This window comes from Argentina silus, assembly GCF_951799395.1.
Source record: "Argentina silus genome assembly, chromosome: 7".
Taxonomy (NCBI): domain Eukaryota; kingdom Metazoa; phylum Chordata; class Actinopteri; order Argentiniformes; family Argentinidae; genus Argentina; species Argentina silus.
In genome coordinates this window covers 24,263,022-24,283,021 of record NC_139661.1, presented here as the reverse complement: position 1 = coordinate 24,283,021, position 20,000 = coordinate 24,263,022, and the positions used below count along the sequence as shown (strand labels likewise).

Here is a 20,000-nt window from a genome sequence, read left to right as displayed (position 1 = left end):
CAGGAGGAGACAGACAGGAGGAGACAGACAGACAGGAGGAGACAGACAGACAGACAGGAGGAGACAGACAGGAGGAGACAGACAGACAGACAGGAGGAGACAGACAGACAGACAGGAGGAGACAGACAGACAGGAGCAGACAGACAGATGGAGACAGAAAGGAGGAGACAGACAGAAAGGAGGAGACAGACAGAAAGGAGGAGACAGACAGATGGAGACAGACAGGAGACAGACAGATAGGAGGAGACAGACAGGAGACAGACAGATAGGAGGAGACAGACAGGAGACAGACAGATAGGAGGAGACAGACAGGAGACAGACAGATAGGAGGAGACAGACAGATAGGAGGAGACAGACAGGAGGAGACAGACAGACAGGAGTGTTTTAGTTGAACTGTCCTGGTATTGAATCAGTTGTTGCTTCTGGCTCAAATGCTAAACACAACTGGCTATAACACGGAGCTAGCCTCGCCGTGGCTAGCTGGTTGCTAACTGAACGTTAGCTCTGATGAATGACCTGAAGGGTTTTAGTATTTTAAGTACAGTTGTTAAAGTCAATCATGGAAACTAAACGGTGCCTAGTTTGAAATGACTGCTGCGGGGGTGTTGTAACGTTGAGTCTGACCGGGCCAGGCCTCTCAGCTCTGACCTGACCTTTGCTGATATCTTTCAGCAAATACGAGCAGATACACGTTGGTTCTTCTGATCAACGTGTTCGAAACCAGTTTTAAGTTCATGGTGTTCTAGTGGCTCCGGGCTAGAAGCTCTTTACAACATGCAATAATATTGATGATGCTTTCTCTCTCGGTTCATTTCAGGATTAGCTTTGTCAACATCATGGCTGATGGCAGGATTTACGTGGGGAACCTTCCACCTGATGTGCAGGAGAGGGACATAGAGGATCTATTCTTCAAATACGGCAAAATCAGAGACATTGAGTTGAAGAACAACAGAGGCACCATCCCCTTTGCCTTTGTGCGGTTTGAAGATCCTCGGTAAGATTTAGATTTTGGCATCAAGGTCTCTGAACAGACAACCCAAACCACCACAAAGTTTGGTCTCATAATTCAGCTTTATTGTCCTGATGTGTTCCATTCTCAACACACACTTCAGTTTTTCCTCTGTGTCCAACAAGTACTTTGTAATTGGTTGTCACATGATGTTCCTGTCCTTTGGTACCAGGGATGCAGAGGATGCGGTCTATGGGAGGAATGGCTATGATTTTGGGGACAGCAAGCTGCGTGTTGAGCATCCTCGCTCTGCCTCTTCAAAATTCAATGGCCCTATGGGTGGGGGCGGGGGTGGGGGTCCGAAAGGGAGGTTTGGACCCCCGACTCGGAGATCCGAGTTCAGAGTGATTGTGACTGGTGAGTGGACAGTCTGAATCAGTGTTGATGAAAGGTTAGATGGTGTAAATGAAGCTTGCTCTCAGCAGTTTTTATTCATTGCCCAATACAAAATATAATTAAATAAGGAGTTATGACCATGTTTATGTTATGTAGTACCCAGATGTTTGTGAAGGTCAGTAGACTCAATGGTTTGGGTTCTGCTCCATAGGTCTTCCTCCTACTGGGAGCTGGCAGGACTTGAAGGACCACATGAGAGAGGCAGGGGACGTTTGTTTCACTGATGTGCAGCGGGACGGAGAAGGGGTGGTGGAGTTCCTGCGTAGAGAGGACATGGAGTATGCCCTGCGACGTCTGGACAGAACAGAGTTCAGATCACACCAGGTAACAACTACACTTTAAATGAAGTTACCTTACTTCCCCATTCATTCTGAGAACATGCCTTTCTTGAGCCAATGCCCACTTTGCATTTAAAAAAAAATCACTTAATGCCTTTAAGGAGGTCTTTAGATGTACATAAACAGTGGTGGCGATCCAGACCTTTTCTGTGGTGTAACGTTTGATTTTGTTAGACTGGAGCGATTGGTAGAGAAGTGAAGAGGGAACAGCAGAAGTGGTAAAGTATCACTCGACTTCCACAAAATAGAATATAACATTGAGTAAAAATGACATCACTGTACTGGGAGCTTTGCTTTTTCAAAAAGGATTTGAGCCTTTTGAGGGCATCACTGGCCAGTTTCTCAAAACCAAGCGAAATCAGAAACAAAGTGACCTTCAACATCCCATTCACATAAACAATAGACATTTGGTTTAAAATAAAATAAAATGAAAATGTATTATTTAATTGCTATAATCCATGCTAGAGTTGCAGTTTTTGACATCACAATTTACACATTTTAAAGAGGACCCTAACCTGCGCAGGTTAGAAGATGTATTTTCCAAAATTGGGTTTCAGTTATATTAGCGACTGGTCACGTTGCCTCGAATATCAAATAAAACATGTTTTATCACACTCCAAAAAACGCCTAAAATAGATCTCTTTACTAGTGTCCTGTGGAGCTTCCAATACAAGCTTGCTGTCTTTTTTTTTATATTTCCGTTGGTATTTGCAATCACTTTACCAGTGTATTGGAGCAAGATAAGAGACTGGAAAGGCATGCCAGTGTCATAGATATTTGATTGTTTGTAACCTTTCAGTATGAATGGCGTCCTATGGTGGTACATTGAAACAAAAAATGGCTGGTTGAAGAACTAAGCATCCAAAAACTAAAGGTCTTGGTGATTCACCTACAGCCACAATAAATGGAAAATCACATCAATTTGTATTTTGAATAAACTGTTCCTTAGATATTCTCTGACCTCCGTTGTTATGTTGTAGGGGGAGACGGCCTATATTCGGGTCCATGGAGAGCAGGGCGCCAGCAGAGGGCGTTCGCGGTCCCGGTCCCGTTCCCGGTCCCGATCCAGGGGACGGTACTCACCTGCTTATCAAGGTCGAGGCTCTTCACCCCCCAGGTATCAGTCCCCACCACGCCGCCAGTTATTGTCTCGCCATAGCCCCCCCCCTCGACGCAGCCCCCCACCACGGCGCCACCCTACACAGCACCAGAGCCGTAGCCCGCCTCCCCGCCACTACCGATAATCTACCCACAGGAGGGGCTCAGACTGGTGGGTGATGCTTTTTGTTTCAGTCTGTCATGTGCATTCCACTACGAGGACATTCCAATGGAGGACTTTTTAAATAGACGGAGAGGACAGGATGATGTGTATGTGTCTCATGTTCTCATTGATTCATGTAAAGACCTGGCTGGTTAGGATGTCTGGAGACTATACAACTGTACGCCAGAGGGATTTATTGCAGGTCTTTAGTAATGTAGCTTGTTTTTTTATATTCTTAATGCTTTATCATGTTTCTGTAATGTCTTGTCTGGACTGCCCTGCCTTGTGGATGGTTGCCTCTCACACACACGTCTGTGGTGGTCTCCATTTTGTGCCCCTTTTTATTTTACTTGGGAAATGATTTGTTACTACTTCCGCCCCCAAAGCTAGCAAAATAATCTTCGTATCTTATGGCTTTGTATCATAATGGCTTTGTTAAAAATACATCTTTTTTCAAATAAAATTAGGACTTTCAAAGAATGTTTCTTTATTTAATCTTCTTGATACTTGATGACAAAATATTGTACACACAGCAAAGGAATATCTAGCCACTAGACATGTACATTAACACATGGCATTTACAATGATTTCCAGATGAGATGTAATAGGTAGATATGGTTTTCTGGTGACATGAATGTTCAAAAAGAAGAGCATATACATGTCTTTAATCCACGCTTTGTTATGAATCAGAAATCTGAGTGTTTCAACATGGCAGCTCTCTCCTCTCTCTTTGGAAGTGGGATGTTACCTGCAGTGAAAGAATAGTGATTAAGATCTCATCATGACATAATCAAGAACACTGCTTTCTTCTGAGACAGAAAAGTGCCCCAATCTCTGGGATTTTCAATTTGGTCATTCAAGTTCTGTGTAGGTAGAAAATGTACAGTTGATTATAAATGAGCTCATATATGTTTGGTTAAGATATTATGTGCAACCACAACCAGTCTGTTCTATTAGACTTGAGCTCTGAGCTGACCAGAAAAGGAAGCCATGTTACTCACCTGGTGGGGCCACAAAGTACTCCTCCACTGTGTTTTTGGAGAGCAGGAGAAGCTCTTCTGCACAGCCCCCCTCCCTCACAGCATCCATCCTCAGATACAGTGGCCTTAAGGACAGATAGTTTTTGTTTTACCTCCATGGGAACATATTTACATACAGTACAATACAAAGGTCTACATAGTGAGGATTGCATTGAACACATCTTACAATGATCATGGGAAAGCAGCCACTATGAGGACACTTCCATCACCTACAACCTGCCTGTCACAGGGACTGCAGACGTTTTTGAGGTTTAAACATCCAATACAGAACTTTTGTTACTAATTATTTACATTATATTTTGGCTTGAATGTTGACTGTAGGTTCAGGATATATCTTTTTATTAATTTCTTCTCTCATTAGACCACACAGTCCTATAACAAACGTTTGCTAAATAAGCTCATGGGTGAGGAGAGGTGTGCCCCTGTACGCCCAATCAGGTCATTCTTTGACAACATGTCTATTTGGGGGACCCAGTGAGCTCAAGAGTTCCTCCATAGGTCAAACATTCCATAGAATCACTTGGAAGAGTTTGGAGGAGAGGATGACCACTGAGATCATTCCTCACACACTGACACTTTTCAGAGGCAGAAGTGTATTTCCATCATGGGCCTTTTACCCTTTTTGGTCTCTCACCTGTCCTCCAGAACTGAATCCATTGGTTCAACCCCTTCTGTGTCCACAAGATGGAGCTGATCAGCGAATCGGATAGCTTTCTCCAGGCAGGCCAGTCCCTCTTGGTTACGGAAATCCACCAGAGCTAGTCTCTCTAATTTGTCGACCAGGTCTGCAGGGACTGGTGAAGCCTGAAAGAATTACAGTACAATTACAGTACAATTACATTAGCCTGATATGTGACATTAGACCTGTGTATCAGACTAGTGGCTCAGTGAGGAATATTCAGTCCTGTATTTGATTTGTTTCCATAGGCTACCTGCGGGTCTGTTTCTATCATTCAACCCAGTGGAAAATAAATACAAAACAGTTGCAACACTGCCATTACATACATATTTACATAATATTAACTGTATTATTATTTATAGAAGAATAATAACCGTGGGTAGCTGGTTCTCCAGTATAGGCTCCCATGTTGCCACCCTTGGGACCTAGAAAAGAAATGAACATGATGGAATAGAGTTGTTTGACCAGCTGCTGCATTAAGACTACAGACATGAAGCTGCTGCATTAAGACTACAGAGACATGAAGCTGCTGCATTAAGACTACAGAGACATGAAGCTGCTGCATTAAGACTACAGAGACATGAAGCTGCTGCATTAAGACTACAGAGACATGAAGCTGCTGCATTAAGACTACAGACATGAAGCTGCTGCATTAAGACTACAGAGACATGAAGCTGCTGCATTAAGACTACAGAGACATGCAGCTGCTGCATTAAGACTACAGACATGAAGCTGCTGCATTAAGACTACAGACATGAAGCTGCTGCATTAAGACTACAGACATGAAGCTGCTGCATTAAGACTACAGAGACATGAAGCTGCTGCATTAAGACTACAGAGACATGAAGCTGCTGCATTAAGACTACAGAGACATGAAGCTGCTGCATTAAGACTACAGACATGAAGCTGCTGCATTAAGACTACAGAGACATGAAGCTGCTGCATTAAGACTACAGAGACATGAAGCTGCTGCATTAAGACTACAGAGACATGAAGCTGCTGCATTAAGACTACAGAGACATGAAGCTGCTGCTCAGCCTTCAGTCTGATGTGAGGAGGAGGAGGAGGAGGAGGATTATTATTATTATTATTATATTAGGAGCAGAGGTACAGGAGAACTGCCGCTCCCGCAAAACATGATACTCTGTACCAGCAGAGGGGGCTAGAGGGGGGAAGGGAAAATACATGGGCTTCAGTGGAGAATTAAAAAAAATGGCTTTCGAAAATGATTTTACATATTAAAAGGTAATCTTCCTTATTTCCCAGGACATTATATGTGGTTAATATGCCCTCTGCTGCCGCTGCCATGTTTTAGATAAGGAGCGGAAGGCTGCCGGTCTCACTGCCACACGGCTGCGTTCAGATGGGACACAGTCCTTCTGTTCCCTGTGACGCTTCCTCCGCCTCCCAGCTGGTTCAACTTCTGCACCATCCGAACGCACCCTGCTTCCCCTGATTAGCCTAGGCTAGCTTCAGCTTGTTAGTAGCTACCTAGCTATCTGATTCCACTTACCTTTGAATTGTACATTTGAGAACAATATCGACGGACTAAAGTCGTCATATGAGTCCAACGGCAGCAGCTAAAACTTTGTCTTCCAACAAACATGTTTATCGCTGCTCCTGCGGCGCCGCGGTCGTATGAAGGCCTCCTGTTTGATGCTAACGCTAGCTTCTGTAACCTGCGCGCTAAAAACATAACTAGAGACATTTTGGTCCTGACCCCTGACCCCTGCAGTCCTAGTCCAACCACGATCCTATAATAACCGTAGCAACCAGTTTACTAGATACCAGTTAGATACCAGTTAGATACCAGTTAGATACCAGTTAGATACCAGTTAGATACCAGTACGACCACCACGGCCCCGTTAGCTACCACTGCTAGCATGTAGCCGCATACGCGCCTCTACCGACCTCCTCGCCTCCTCCTGGGAGGAGGACGTCCGTCAGGAGGGCAGAGCCCGGATAGCTCCGTCAGGAGGGCAGAGCCCGGATAGCTCCGTCAGGAGGGCAGAGCCCGGATAGCTCCGTCAGGAGGGCAGAGCCCGGATAGCTCCGTCAGGAGGGCAGAGCCCGGATAGCTCCGTCAGGTCGGCAGAGCCCGGATAGCTCCGTCAGGAGGGCAGAGCCCGGATAGCTCCGTCAGACCGGCAGAGCCCTGATAGCTCCGTCAGGAGGGCAGAGCCCGGATAGCTCCGTCAGGAGGGCAGAGCCCGGATAGCTCAGTCAGACCGGCAGAGCCCGGATAGCTCCGTCAGACCGGCAGAGCCCGGATAGCTCAGTCGGTAGAGCATCAGACTTTTAATCTGAGGGTCCAGGGTTCAAGTCCCTGTTCGGGCGGCAACTTTTATATCGTGACAGATGTAGGACTCAGGGTAAGGCTGGAACTAACGAACGGCGGGGCAGAGCAGCTTGCCTTAAGCGGGTATCGAACTCGCAACCTTCCGCTTACAAACCGGCCGCGCTAGACACAACACCAAGAGAGTTAACTCACTTGGCGGAGCTGCTAACGGGCCTTACACAGGGTCGTTACAGTATATATGGGAAAGTATGTATTATAAACGATTAAAAAAAAATAAAAGTTGAATAGAGTAACAGACTTATAGCACAGTCATTAAACATCATTAAAACAACAGCAAGTGTACATAAACTTCTGTTTGTTATGTCACAAGAATCAAGATATTGGCTCAAGGGATCTTGAATTTACACAAAACAACACTTTGGGAGACTTTGCCTGTTTTTATTTCTGGCGCGGGTGGGATTCGAACCGGTGACCTTCGGATCCACTCTTCCCCCCATTGAAAAACGGAAAAGGCGACATTTTTTATTTTTCTTTAATCGTTTAGAATACATACTGACAAATAAACTAGTAGATAATGGAAAAGAAGCCTCAATTTATCTCTCTCTCTTTCTTTTCCCTCTTTTCCTCCCTTTTCCCTATTTTTTCTCCTTTTTCTTCTTCTTGAACATATAAATGCGGTAATTGTAATTTTAAGTTTTGCACACATGACTCCTACCAAATATGACAGAAGCAAAGGTAAAACACACACACACACACACACACATATATATATACTTAAATAAATCCACATTTGGAAGTCTGTTGGAAAAATAAGAATGATTCCATTTTTATTTTGTTATAAATACATATACCATTTAATATATATCTTTATATTTAGAATTTGATTGTTTTCAATGCACTTTATTACCAACCACAAAATAACAATAATGTTAGCTTAACATACAAAAGCAGAAAGGCAATGAATAAATAAATAAATAAACATGGTAACAAATAAATAGATGTTACAAGATAATAAAGTTGTTTGGTTTTCTTATTCTGGTGTAACTAATACAGCAGTTTGCATTCACAGAGAACCACCTATTCTCTCTGCAGTCCATCTCAACACATTCATGAAACAACACTGGTAGAACTGAGTGTTATAGGCAATGACAAACAGGAATGGTGGTCCAAGAGATATACTGTATTCATCACAATTACTATTCATTTAAGGGGATTCTAGCACAGATACAATCCCTCTCCAACTCTGAACAAGCTACTTCAGGACAAAGTAATACCCCCAAATTATTTGAGTTTCTCCATCAACCCCTTTTGGTGTCCTTCTCAGCCAGTTGACTCAGTCCTGCTAGCCTGACCTGCTCTGCCCCCTCCCCTCCTAACCCTAACCCTCCACCACACTGTTCACACGTTATAGCAGATTGAATATAATATTCTTTAGACTATATTCCTATATTCCACTCTGATCCACAAATACAGAAATAGTGGTATTTGGCCTACCAGTTCTCAAAACATTTGACATTTAATTTAAAGAATAGATTTCCAAAAGACAATACTACTGCAGGTACTGAGTAAGCAACACAATTTACATAATATACATTAGTTCACTGAATAATGAAAAAATAAGAGCACTGTTGAATTGTTAAATGTGTCGCTTTTTGTGTTCATTTTTGCCCAGAGAACTATCAGTCACATCTATATCATAAACGTTTCTCTCTATTTAGTATAAATATAATATGCATTTTGATTATGATTTAGCCTATTTAGTTTATTTCCCTTTATAGTACAGTTCACACACAGCAGTATACAGACACATATCATCATAGAATAGACAAACAAGGCAGATTATGGAAAATAATCAAAAACTGCCTATTACAAATTACTGACATGGTTTTAACAGATTCATGATTCTTACCAGTGAGCAGAGCAGTGTGGCATAAATCAGGTCCACAGCATTTACAGACCAGTAGACAGTCTATCTTATGAGCTGATATGGGAGTTAATATTATACTAATATACTGTATAGATTATTTTAGAAATATTATTTTTTTAATATGTTTGATAGAAGGGAAATCTCTTAGAACCTACTTACTGTACTTTCTATGTGAAAAGTCACTACAGTCTCAAACAACCAATTCATATAAATATTGTAGAAGTGAGATGGATTTTTGTGCCTAGAGTAGGTTGTTTGCAGGTGTGTTGGAGATAAATAACTTTGGTACAAAAACTATAAGTATCCACTTATTCATTGTGCTCTGGTTTCAGTCTGACCAGAAGATACGCAGCACAACTGGGACACTTTTCAAGCTCAGTGTGCAGGTCACATGTTTACCTCCTTTATGTTACGACACCTCCTGTCTGTTGGTCTGTAAGTGTCTGTATGTTGGTCTGTAGGTGTCTGTATGTTGGTCTGTAGGTGACTGTATGTTGGTCTGTAAGTGTCTGTATGTTGGTCTGTAGGTGACTGTATGTTGGTCTGTAAGTGTCTGTATGTTGGTCTGTAGGTGACTGTATGTTGGTCTGTAGGTGTCTGTATGTTGGTCTCAGGTGTCTGTATGTTGGTCTGTAGGTGTCTGTATGTTGGTCTGTAGGTGTCTGTATGTTGGTCTCAGGTGTCTGTATGTTGGTCTGTAGGTGTCTGTATGTTGGTCTGTAGGTGACTGTATGTTGGTCTGTAAGTGTCTGTATGTTGGTCTGTAGGTGACTGTATGTTGGTCTGTAGGTGTCTGTATGTTGGTCTCAGGTGTCTGTATGTTGGTCTGTAGGTGTCTGTATGTTGGTCTCAGGTGTCTGTATGTTGGTCTGTAGTAGAGGGCTGCATTGGGATTGGGTCCCCAACGCAAATCTCGCGGGAGCGGGCGGTTTGAACTTTGCTGCGGGCGGGAACGGGCGGCTAAAAAAAACACTGCGGGATCGGGATGTAGTCTAGGCTAGCGACAATGGATATAAAATTAGCCTATAAAATTACGTGTTTTCTCCTGCGGGACGGGAGAAGACACAAAATCAATGCATCTCTATTATTGTGCGGGCAGAAATTCTCATAGTTTTGCGGACACGGGTGGGAGTGGACATACACACTGCGGGAGCGGGCGGGAGTGGACATACACACTGCGGGAGCGGGCGGGAGTGGACATACACACTGCGGGAGCGGGCGGGAGTGGACATACACACTGCGGGAGCGGGCGGGAGTGGACATACACACTGCGGGAGCGGGCGGGAGTGGACATACACACTGCGGGAGCGGGCGGGAGTGGACATACACACTGCGGGAGCGGGCGGTAATGGTCAGAAATTCAGTGAGAGCGGGCGGGATGAAGAAAACAGTCCCGCGCAGGGCTCTAGTCTGTAGGTGTCTGTATGTTGGTCTGTAGGTGACTGTATGTTGGTCTGTAGGTGTCTGTATGTTGGTCTGTAGGTGACTGTATGTTGGTCTGTAGGTGACTGTATGTTGGTCTGTAAGTGTCTGTATGTTGGTCTGTAAGTTACTTGTGATTTGTGATAACCTGGTTACTTGCAATCTGATCTAAAGTACAAATAGAACTGCTGCTGCAAATTGGAAAGACAATAATCTGTTGATTTGAGCAATAAAACAACAAGATGAATGGCAATTTGGTTTCATGGTCATGTCCCTAAACTATGGTAAATTCCAGAATTATGGACTAAAAGGCTCCAGTCAAAGAATTCAAGGTTTAACTGATGTTGACATTTTTCGTTTTTGAGCAACAAATCCAGATGTGGGCTAACATTTTTATGAATTAAATGTGGGTGAAACCAGTCCTATCTAACTCCACTTCACTCAAGGCAGGCCACTGTTTAAAAGGCATATGTCTACCACAAATCAATGTTCTATTTATGTCACTGTTTATTAAGACTAAGAAGAGGAATCAGACTCAGATTAACATTATCACAAAGAGGTAAAAATCGCAATTCAATCACTGTCATAACCTGAAATGAGTTCTGGTAATAATGTAATAGGGTGTACACTGGCTGGTACCACATAGATAAGGTGGATAAGGTATAGTAGCAAACAGTGGTTGCCCATTAAGGCTGTGCTGTGTGAGGCCCTGATCTGACCTGATTTCTCTTTTTCTGATGAAGCTGTTCACACGTGGACGACATACGACAGAATGACAGGAAAGAGGGAGAGAAAGAGAGAAACGCCAGCACCGGATCACTTGTTCTCAATGAGAGTCTGCACCTTGAACACCAGGTCCCTGGCCAGAGTCAGGATCTGCTTAATGTTGTGATGTTCAGCCATTTCTGAGGAGATGAGAGAATATTAAGGTTCTGTTCCTGCTGGTGGAGCACTGCCAACATCAAAGTATGAGGTTATTATAATTTCACATTCCTTGGACATTTTTAAATTACCCTCCTAATTGTATGTATCATTAAACAATTCATTCGCTCAGCAGGAACCCATATTCAAGGTTATTACCCATTCAGAAATGTACAAAGTAGGGATATTAAAAGGCAATTTTAGATTAAGTATCTTTCTCAGGGCAATTAAAATAATTTTTCACATCGACAATGAACCTGAAATCTACAGTTAGTGCCTCAACTCAGCTCCTTAACTGGTGCTCTGCACAAGCTGCTTCAGGGTGGGAGTTTACCATTGAAAAACTTAATGATGTCTGTGAAGTCCATGTTGTTCTCCAGAATGATGTCCCTGTAGACCTCTACCAGCGCCAGGGCAATGAAGAGGACAAAGTGGCCAGACGAGGCATACTTGGCTGCCCAGATGGTCTCCCAGACTGCAAATACGTCATCATACACCAACTCTGTGGAAGAAAAAGCAGAGGGGAGCAGGCGTCAGGCCACGCGACCGGGGACTGCAGTTGGTGTGCAGGGCTGTGGAGAGGTGGGGTGGACATGACATGGACATGAGTCATCAGTCAAGGGAGTAGGACATGGAGATAAGAATGAGAATACTTCCAGAGAGGTGTATTAGAGAGAGCTCACTAACCCTAACCCTAACCCTAACCCTAACCCAGGTGGGAAAGGACTCATAGTGAGACAGACAGACTGATAGACTGATATACATTTAGCGTGCCCTCAATGTATTTGTATTTGTATAACCAGTACATGCAGTGGCGATCCATGCCCTTTTATTCATTCACAACTCCTGAGGGGACTCTCTCTGAGTGATCTTACTGTCTGCCTTATCCTTGATGTGGAAAGGCTCATTAAAAATATGTCTTGTTAGCCTGCTGTCTCGTTGTTTGACATTTTGTTGACAGGAAGTGCTTAGAGAAAACAGAATCTCCCATCTCTTTAATTGGCATTTTCTATGTTCTAAAATCCCCTCTGTTGGATGTCATTACCACGCTTGAAGTCTAGAAGGAACCAACGGTAGCAGAAGTAGAAGTGGGTGTAGTCACCATTCTGGTGCATGAGCTCAAAGAGCTCTGAGTCCAGGATCTGAGGGGGGGGGGGGGGGGCAGGGAGGAGAGCAGACAGAGAGACAGGGGGGGAGGGGGGGGAGGGAGGAGGCAGGGAGGAGAGCAGACAGAGAGACAGTGGGGGGGAGGGGGGGAGGGAGGAGAGCAGACAGAGAGACAGGGGGGGAGGGGGGGAGGGGGGGAGGGTAGAAGATAACGGTGAGGCAAAGAGGTTGGTCAGAGGTAAACACAGTGATAGAAATGTTGGTTAATTGTTGAGAAGCGTGTCATGATTTCTGATTAGTTCCTCTGTGCCTCTGTCACCTGGATGAGAGAGCGCATGTTGGCAAAGTGAGTGTCCATGGCTCCTCCATGGGGAAAGTTCTGATTCATCCTCTTCATGAGCTCAGTGAAACAGCTGAAGGCCATAGCCTCTGAGAGAGAGAGAGAGAGAGGGGGAGAGAGAGGAAGAGAGAGAGAGGGAGAGGAAGAGAGAGAGAGAGGGAGAGAGAGGAAGAGAGAGGGAGAGAGAGGGAGAGAGAGAGAATACCTGAATCGTATTGACTGAGATTTGTTTTGTGACATTGTGTAATACATTTTTTTTATACACATTTTATTATTCAATCCAATCAATAGGAAACATACCATTAATATTAAACTTGTCAGAAGAGAGAAGGATGACGAGTGATGAACACACACAGCTTACAGCCTTGACTCAGTGTTTACTCACCGTCGTCCAGAATGACCAGGAGAGGAGCCAGCAGGTCACACATGCCCTGAACATAACCAATCTCCAGGTGCTGCCAGATATAGCTGCAAAGACAACCACCATCACTCACATTCAATTCATAGTAAACCTTTCTCCATTCAACATGTACTGATAATACAACATGAGGCATGTGTTCACACATCTGCCATATTTACATCTTATAGTTTACACTAGACTATGTTTATATCTGCCATATTTACACTGAACAGCTTTACATATTTAAAGCTTAGAGTCAACCTCTCATATCTTTTTCTCCTTGATATGTTCTTTGACCCATAGGGTCTTGTCATTTCCAGAGCAGGGACATCCTGACCAATGTCTGTCCATCTGGCAACAGAAGAGGAATGGTGATTGAAAGTGTTTTACCTGCACATGATGTTGCGCAGTTTCTCCAGGTTGGCGGGAGTGAAGTACCAGTAGTTCCTGTCACAACGCTGGACATCCTTCTCAATGCGGTGCAGGTTGATTGTGTACATGTCCAATAGTTCTTGCTACAATAAAGAGCAAAAACATGAAAGCAAAACTTACTTACAACTGTATACCACAGAGTTACATAAATCCAACTGTATAACACAGAGTTACATAAATCCAACTGTATAACACAGAGTTACATAAATCCAGAACATATCTGGACTAGAAATGTAAAAATAAATATTAAAGTGCATACAGAATATGTAGTTCCAATAGAGGACACTGGGGAGGGGGCTTCGTTCTTCTCTCCACCGACGGTCAGAGAGTCAAGCTGGGGGAAAAGACTCTCCATCTCAGGCTCCTCAGACATGATGGACTCAGTGCCCTCTGGGCTGGCCTTGCCCTGCTCTTCCTCCAGGCGGAGCTCCAGGTGGGGGATAGAGCCTGTTGTGGGGGCCAAGAGAAGAACCCCGACCCCAGAACTCTCACCCAGGCCCTTCCTGTCCCAGGGGGCCATGGTCACTTTGGCTGTGAGGATCTCCTCCATCTCTATGGCTGAGGGAGACTCGTCCGACTCAGTGTTGGCTGGAGCCTCCTCGCTCTGAGTGGTACCAAAGGCCTCCATCACTCTTGACACCCTGCTCTCTGCAGTGGGGGTGGTATGAATCTCTATCTCTGGGGACTTGGCCTCTAATAGTATTGTCACCTCATCCTTTTTCCCTACTTCGTCCTCTGATTTCTTAGTATCTTCTACTTTTACATCAACAGTCTCCTCTGGTGTTGATGTCTTATTCATCTTGATCTCTACTGCCTCTTCTGGTTTCAGTGTATCATCCTGACTTGCCTCTACTTCTCTCTCAATTTCTGTCTTTTCCATTTTCGTTTCTACAGCTTCTTTTTCTTTTGATGTTTCATCACCCTTCATTTCCTCAGCCTTTGTTTTTGGAGTTTGATCAAAATCTAGTTTTAATGGCTTATCCTCTTTAACTTCTTCAGCCGCCACTGGAATCAATGTCCTATCCTCTTTTGGTTCGTCAGGGTTTGTTTTTAATGTTTCATCCTCCTTCGTTTCTCCTGATTCTGTTTCTGATGTCTCACACCCCTCTGCTTCTGCAGCCTTTAGGTCCTCTGTGTCTGCTAGCTTAGATGGCTCCCCTTCCAAAGTTTTTGTCTCTTCTGTGACAGGCTTTTTAGTCTCCAAAATCGCCATTGCTTTGGACATATCTGTGTTTGGATCCACCGTTGCTTCCACAGCTTCCTCTTCTGTTTTCGATAACTCCCCCCCCTGTTCAGAGGTCTTTACCTCGACTGTCTCTGCAGGTTGGTTTGCCTCAGTGTCAGCCGTCTTCTCTTCCTCTGTGTTCAGTGTTTCCGTCTCACCTGAGTCTGTTGACTTGTCCTCAGTTGTCTCTATCTTCTTCTCCATCTCCACCTCTGGCACTTCTGTCTTGGCCTCCTCTGTCTCTTTTGTCACCTTAGTTGCTCTCTCCTCCTCTTCTTCTCCCCCCTTTTCCAGTGTGTCCTTGTCCTGAAGGTCCTTTCCCTCCTGCAGGGCTGGAGACCTGGGCTCTGTGTTTTCTGCCTCTGCCGCCTGAGGGGGTTTGACCTGGCTCTGTGGTGCTGGGGGGGGCTGAAGGGCACTGGTGGTTTTGGGGGTTGTGTCGGGCGCAGCGTTGTCCTCTGTGCTCAGTGAGCGATCTGATAGGCCAGAGGTGACGGAGAAGTTGCGGGAGGAGGGGTGTCCGGAGTCTGGGGAGCTGGTCCCGTTCTGGAGCGCCCCATTGGGGATCTTGGGCACCTGCTTTGCCTCGTCGCTCTTCGGCTCTGTCTCGATCTGATCCACCTCCTCCACCGACTCAAACACCTGAAAGAACAAGCCAAAGGGAAGCAGACTACTCCAGGGGGAGGGGGGGGCCTGAAGGACTAACAGACTACTCCAGGGGGAGGGGGGGGCCTGAAGGACTAACAGACTACTCCAGGGGGAGGGGGGGCCTGAAGGACTAACAGACTACTCCAGGGGGAGGGGGGGCCTGAAGGACTAACAGACTACTCCAGGGGGAGGGGGGGCCTGAAGGACTAACAGACTACTCCAGGGGGAGGGGGGGACCTGAAGGACTAACAGACTACTCCAGGGGGAGGGGGGACCTGAAGGACTAACAGGAGAGAGAGTGTTGGGGTTCCAAAAAAGCAAAGATGTGTAAGACATCATGTAGAAAGAACCACATAAAATTAGTAACAGAATAAATAACAGCACTGATTTTTGAGAATAACATATACAGTGCCCTGTGTAAGTAATGGGACAGTGCCCTGTGTAAGTAATGGGACAGTGAAGCATTTTTTCTTCTTCTCCAAAAAAAAAAAGACACAATTTTGTATGCAGTCCCCTTTTTCAGGGTACCCAAAAGTAATGGCACAGATTTATTATCATATCAATCTTATCATCAGGAAATCAAATGCATGTTCAATTGGATTTCAATCTGAAGGTTGGCTTGGCCAGTCAAGACCTTTCCACTTTTTGACTCCCTATGGCATTATGTTTTGGGTCATTGTCTTACTGTGATAAAACGCCATCCAATAAATTTGGAGGCATTTGCTTGCACTCGAGCTGACAAGATATTTCTGTACACTTCAGAATGCATTGTACTGCTGCCGTCAGCAGTTACAATCATCAATTAAGACAAGGTAGCCAGTTCTAGTGGCAGATATACATGCCCAAACCAAACCACCCCCTAATAATGTTTCACGGATGAGGTGGCATGCTGTAAATCTTTGGCAGATCCTTTTTCTCTAAACTTTCCTCTTGCAATCACACTGGTGCAGGATCATATTGATCTTATCTGTCCACAACACCCTTTCCCAGACCTCTGCAGGCTGTAGTTTGGCCAGTGAAGTGTTCTGCGGAGGGTACAGTATAATGTATAATGGATAACAGTATAATGTTCAACGGCAAAGGAGAAATATAACATGAGCAATAACAAACCAATAATGTATTCTAAAAGTATTCAAAATGAAACAGGCTGTACATAATGTACACATTGTAAGCAGTGATATAGTGGAGGGTTTGAAAATGAGTGGGTTTTAATGTTGATGTTTATGTTCTCTGCAGTGTCCAGCGATGATCCACCTTTTCTATCCACCATCCTGACTGAGAGAGTATCTATTCTATCCACCACCACCATCCTGACTGAGAGAGTATCTATCCACCACCACCATCCTGACTGAGAGAGTATCTATCCACCACCATCCTGACTGAGAGAGTATCTATTCTATCCACCACCACCATCCTGACTGAGAGAGTATCTATCCACCACCATCATCCTGACTGAGAGAGTATCTATCCACCACCACCATCCTGACTGTGAGAGTATCTATCCACCACCATCCTGACTGAGAGAGTATCTATTCATCCCAGTGTGTTATGTAGTGAGGGCGGGGTACCTGGGTGCTGCTGCTGGAGTCACTCTGCAGATGAGCCAGACACTGTCTGTCTGAGCAGCTCTGGGATGACTGGCGTGGTGAGGGGGGAGGGGGGAGGGGCACAGGACACAGAGAAAACAAACCAAACCCTTATACAATAGCTTCCATACAATCATGGACAAAATTGCCAATACATTCTGTATAGTTTTATATCATTGAGGAAATTTAGATTTAGTATCTTTGAAAAGAGTAAACAGTGATCCGAAGAAAAAAGGAATTAGCAACTAATCTGTTATTACTCAATAATAATATAAATATATAATTGCTCAATCAAAACACTGTTGAAAAGAGAGCAACTGCACACATCCAAACGTGGCATGTGAGCTGGACAAAAAAAAGATGGACCATTGTATCTTTTAGAATTGAGTATCTCACAGGCCAGCGACGGCACAGCAGACGCGTTCTGTGTCTGAGGGTTTTACCTCAGAGGTTACCTCGTTCTGTGTCTGAGGGTTACCTCAGAGGTTACCTCGTTCTGTGTCTGAGGGTTACCTCGTTGCTGACAGTGGAGTCGCGGTGCATCATCCTCTGGAGGGCGCTGTCCACACTAGCTCCAGAGGAACACTTGGCCAACGCCACAGCATGCTGCTCCTTCTCCCTCTGACGCACGATGGCCTCACAGCCCAACCACTCACTCATCGTCTGCTCATAGCAGGCCCGGACCTGGTCATCCACCTGCACACGGCCACAGGCCCAGAGACCAGGGGTCAGGGGTCAGGGCTGGAGAGGTAACAACCTCTGTACACAACCAGAATGTTGAGGACGACACAAACCTCTTTCCTGTCAGCCTCGGACATTCCAAACTGGTAGTGTCCCAGGAGGAAGGGCCAGACCTCCTTACGCAGCGAGGGATCCACACCACCAAAGTAGACCAAACGCAGCAGCTCCTGCTCCTCGTAGGCCTGGGAGCAACATGAGGTTATGGTCATCCAGACGCAACAGACATATAGACATTGACATACAGTATACATACAGAAATACTAGTAATGTAAATTTGGATAAGGGAAAGACAAAAACAAAAGAGGCTTGGTGGCTTTGATAGATTAATTCTTCACCAGTATTCCCCACTGTGTTAATTAACCATCAGAATGGCAGGCTGAGGTTAATACTGTAGAATATATCTTAATCTACCCATTTTACAACTGTGAGATATAATCCATAATTCTGCTCAGTGCCCAGACGTCTGACGGTAAGACGGTATAAACACAGCTGATTGGAAAGGCACAGATTCAACGGCGTGCCGATTGGTTCATTAAACAAACGAACCCTCCCAGAAAACATGTCTGTCGCTGTTGGCCGAGCATGAGTCACACTGGCATATGGTCATGTGACTAAGAGTGTGAGTGATAAGCAGCGGTGAATATGGATAACTGTGTAGTGTGTGTGTGTGTGTGTGTGTGTGTGTGTGTGTGTGTGTGTGTGTGTGTGTGTGTGTGTGTGTGTGTTGGGCTGTGGCTGTAGCAGACGTTAGTGACACCCACGGTCACGGTGCTGACGGTGCTTACAGAGCAGTCCTGGAGGAACGTCTGCCACACCCCGGGGGTGAGGCCCCTGGAGGCATCACACGGTGCGTCAGGGGCAACAATGGTGTGGTTGACCAGAGCAGAGAGGTGCGTACGCACGGTGGACAGGTGGCGGCAGTATGCCAGCCCTGGAACACAAACACAAACCACACAATGGTCCTCCTTAGAGACTCTATGGGATACAGTATTTAACCATTAAGTCCATCAAAGAGTTGACATTTAATGAACAATTGGATGTTATTTAATTAAAGTTCTAAACGGAAATTGAGGCAGCATTCATTTGTGAATAATCTTGGAGGCATTTCTATGAATCATGTCTGTACAAAAATGCATCAGACAGAAGTTGACTTACAGCCGTAAAACGCCCGGGAGATGATCTGATACTTCATGTTGTCACACAGCAGCTTCAACGGGGCCCTGCAGTGGAATATATTGTACAATTCAAAATTCCCCACCTCTTCATTGTCAGATTCTTTAGCTTTCAGACTTTAGATATTCTGTATGTTATCCATCTCAAAAGGAACATCTTTAAAACCCCAAAGTGAGCCGGCCTGCGTGTCCAGAAAGTACTTGTATATTCTTCAGAGCCTGTCTGACCTCTCATGGTTGCACCCGTTGGGTGGACCTCCGTCTGAGAAGCTGCCCTGGAAACAGGAAGAGCAGGAGGACTTTCTTGGAGTGGGGTGCCACAAGTTGACCCCCTGGTCCATCAAGTCTGGAGGAGTCACTGCACCACACAACAACACACACACACACACACACACACACACACACACACACACACACACACGGTCGTCAGCATATTGCATGAGGTTTTAAACAGAGTGCTATGCGGTGGTTGCGTGGGCTCAAGCTCTCAAGCACAGTCACATTCCTGGGACTCCTCTGGAGAGACGGTCCTCAAGAACCAATCAGAGCTGAATTACACATGTCAATCATGGTCAATTACTGGATTGGAGTAAGGCTTAGGTGCTGTTAGAGTGAGGATCAAGTACATCCACAGGGACATCTGGCCAATCATCGATCTGGGGATGGTGAACAACTATCTGCATGGTAAAGGAGACTCTTCTTATTGGTCTTTATGTCTTTGTCTTTTCTCTTTCTCTTTCTAAATAGCTTCATATGAACATTGTCCTTATGCCACCACTGTTAACCGCTGTGTACCGAGAGTAAAGCCTTTCTTTCAGGGGAGGGACCATGATCCTTCAGCCAGTTGTCCACCTGTTGTCTGATAGGGGGTTATTGTAAGGGACTGAGGGGACAGAGCAGGTGATTAAGGGAATCATCCAGAAGCGTTGCAGGAGGGAGAGACAGGGCAGGTGATTAAGGGAATCATCCAGAAGCGTTGCAGGAGGGAGAGACAGGGCAGGTGATTAAGGGAATCATCCAGAAGCGTTGCAGGAGGGAGAGACAGGGCAGGTCGGCA

At 45.1% G+C, this 20,000-nt stretch overlaps 3 protein-coding genes across 4 annotated transcripts in view; 1 reads left to right on the top strand and 2 right to left on the bottom strand.

Moving 5' to 3' along the window:
• LOC310807391 (serine/arginine-rich splicing factor 9-like) overlaps window positions 1-3,478 on the top strand; it is a 4,174-nt gene extending 696 nt beyond the window's left edge. For both annotated transcript variants that reach the window (XM_083673866.1, XM_083673867.1), the window contains exons 2-5: window positions 818-994; window positions 1,182-1,366; window positions 1,557-1,729; window positions 2,724-3,478. In XM_083673866.1, coding sequence (XP_083529992.1) covers window positions 837-994; window positions 1,182-1,366; window positions 1,557-1,729; window positions 2,724-2,987 — 780 coding nt within the window. In that variant the 5' untranslated portion in view covers window positions 818-836 and the 3' untranslated portion in view covers window positions 2,988-3,478. The remainder of the gene's footprint in view (window positions 1-817; window positions 995-1,181; window positions 1,367-1,556; window positions 1,730-2,723) is intronic.
• Window positions 3,475-6,969, bottom strand: gatc (glutamyl-tRNA amidotransferase subunit C). Its single transcript, XM_083673868.1, has 6 exons — window positions 6,571-6,969; window positions 6,237-6,526; window positions 5,098-5,148; window positions 4,679-4,848; window positions 4,006-4,109; window positions 3,475-3,752 (listed from the first exon to the last, which is right to left on the bottom strand). Exons 2-6 carry the CDS (start codon window positions 6,429-6,431, stop codon window positions 3,691-3,693), a joined length of 582 nt encoding a protein of 193 aa, XP_083529994.1. The 5' UTR covers window positions 6,432-6,526; window positions 6,571-6,969; the 3' UTR covers window positions 3,475-3,690.
• A 586-nt stretch (window positions 6,970-7,555) lies between these two features.
• sgsm1a (small G protein signaling modulator 1a) overlaps window positions 7,556-20,000 on the bottom strand; it is a 33,182-nt gene continuing 20,737 nt past the window's right edge. Inside the window, exons 14-26 of the mRNA XM_083673865.1 lie at window positions 19,172-19,301; window positions 18,927-18,991; window positions 18,557-18,702; window positions 17,825-17,953; window positions 17,544-17,726; window positions 17,013-17,081; window positions 13,831-15,438; window positions 13,530-13,654; window positions 13,125-13,207; window positions 12,719-12,828; window positions 12,338-12,434; window positions 11,627-11,794; window positions 7,556-11,276 (exon numbers count right to left, since the gene is read on the bottom strand). Coding sequence (XP_083529991.1) covers window positions 11,188-11,276; window positions 11,627-11,794; window positions 12,338-12,434; window positions 12,719-12,828; window positions 13,125-13,207; window positions 13,530-13,654; window positions 13,831-15,438; window positions 17,013-17,081; window positions 17,544-17,726; window positions 17,825-17,953; window positions 18,557-18,702; window positions 18,927-18,991; window positions 19,172-19,301 — 3,002 coding nt within the window. The 3' untranslated portion in view covers window positions 7,556-11,187. The remainder of the gene's footprint in view (window positions 11,277-11,626; window positions 11,795-12,337; window positions 12,435-12,718; window positions 12,829-13,124; window positions 13,208-13,529; window positions 13,655-13,830; window positions 15,439-17,012; window positions 17,082-17,543; window positions 17,727-17,824; window positions 17,954-18,556; window positions 18,703-18,926; window positions 18,992-19,171; window positions 19,302-20,000) is intronic.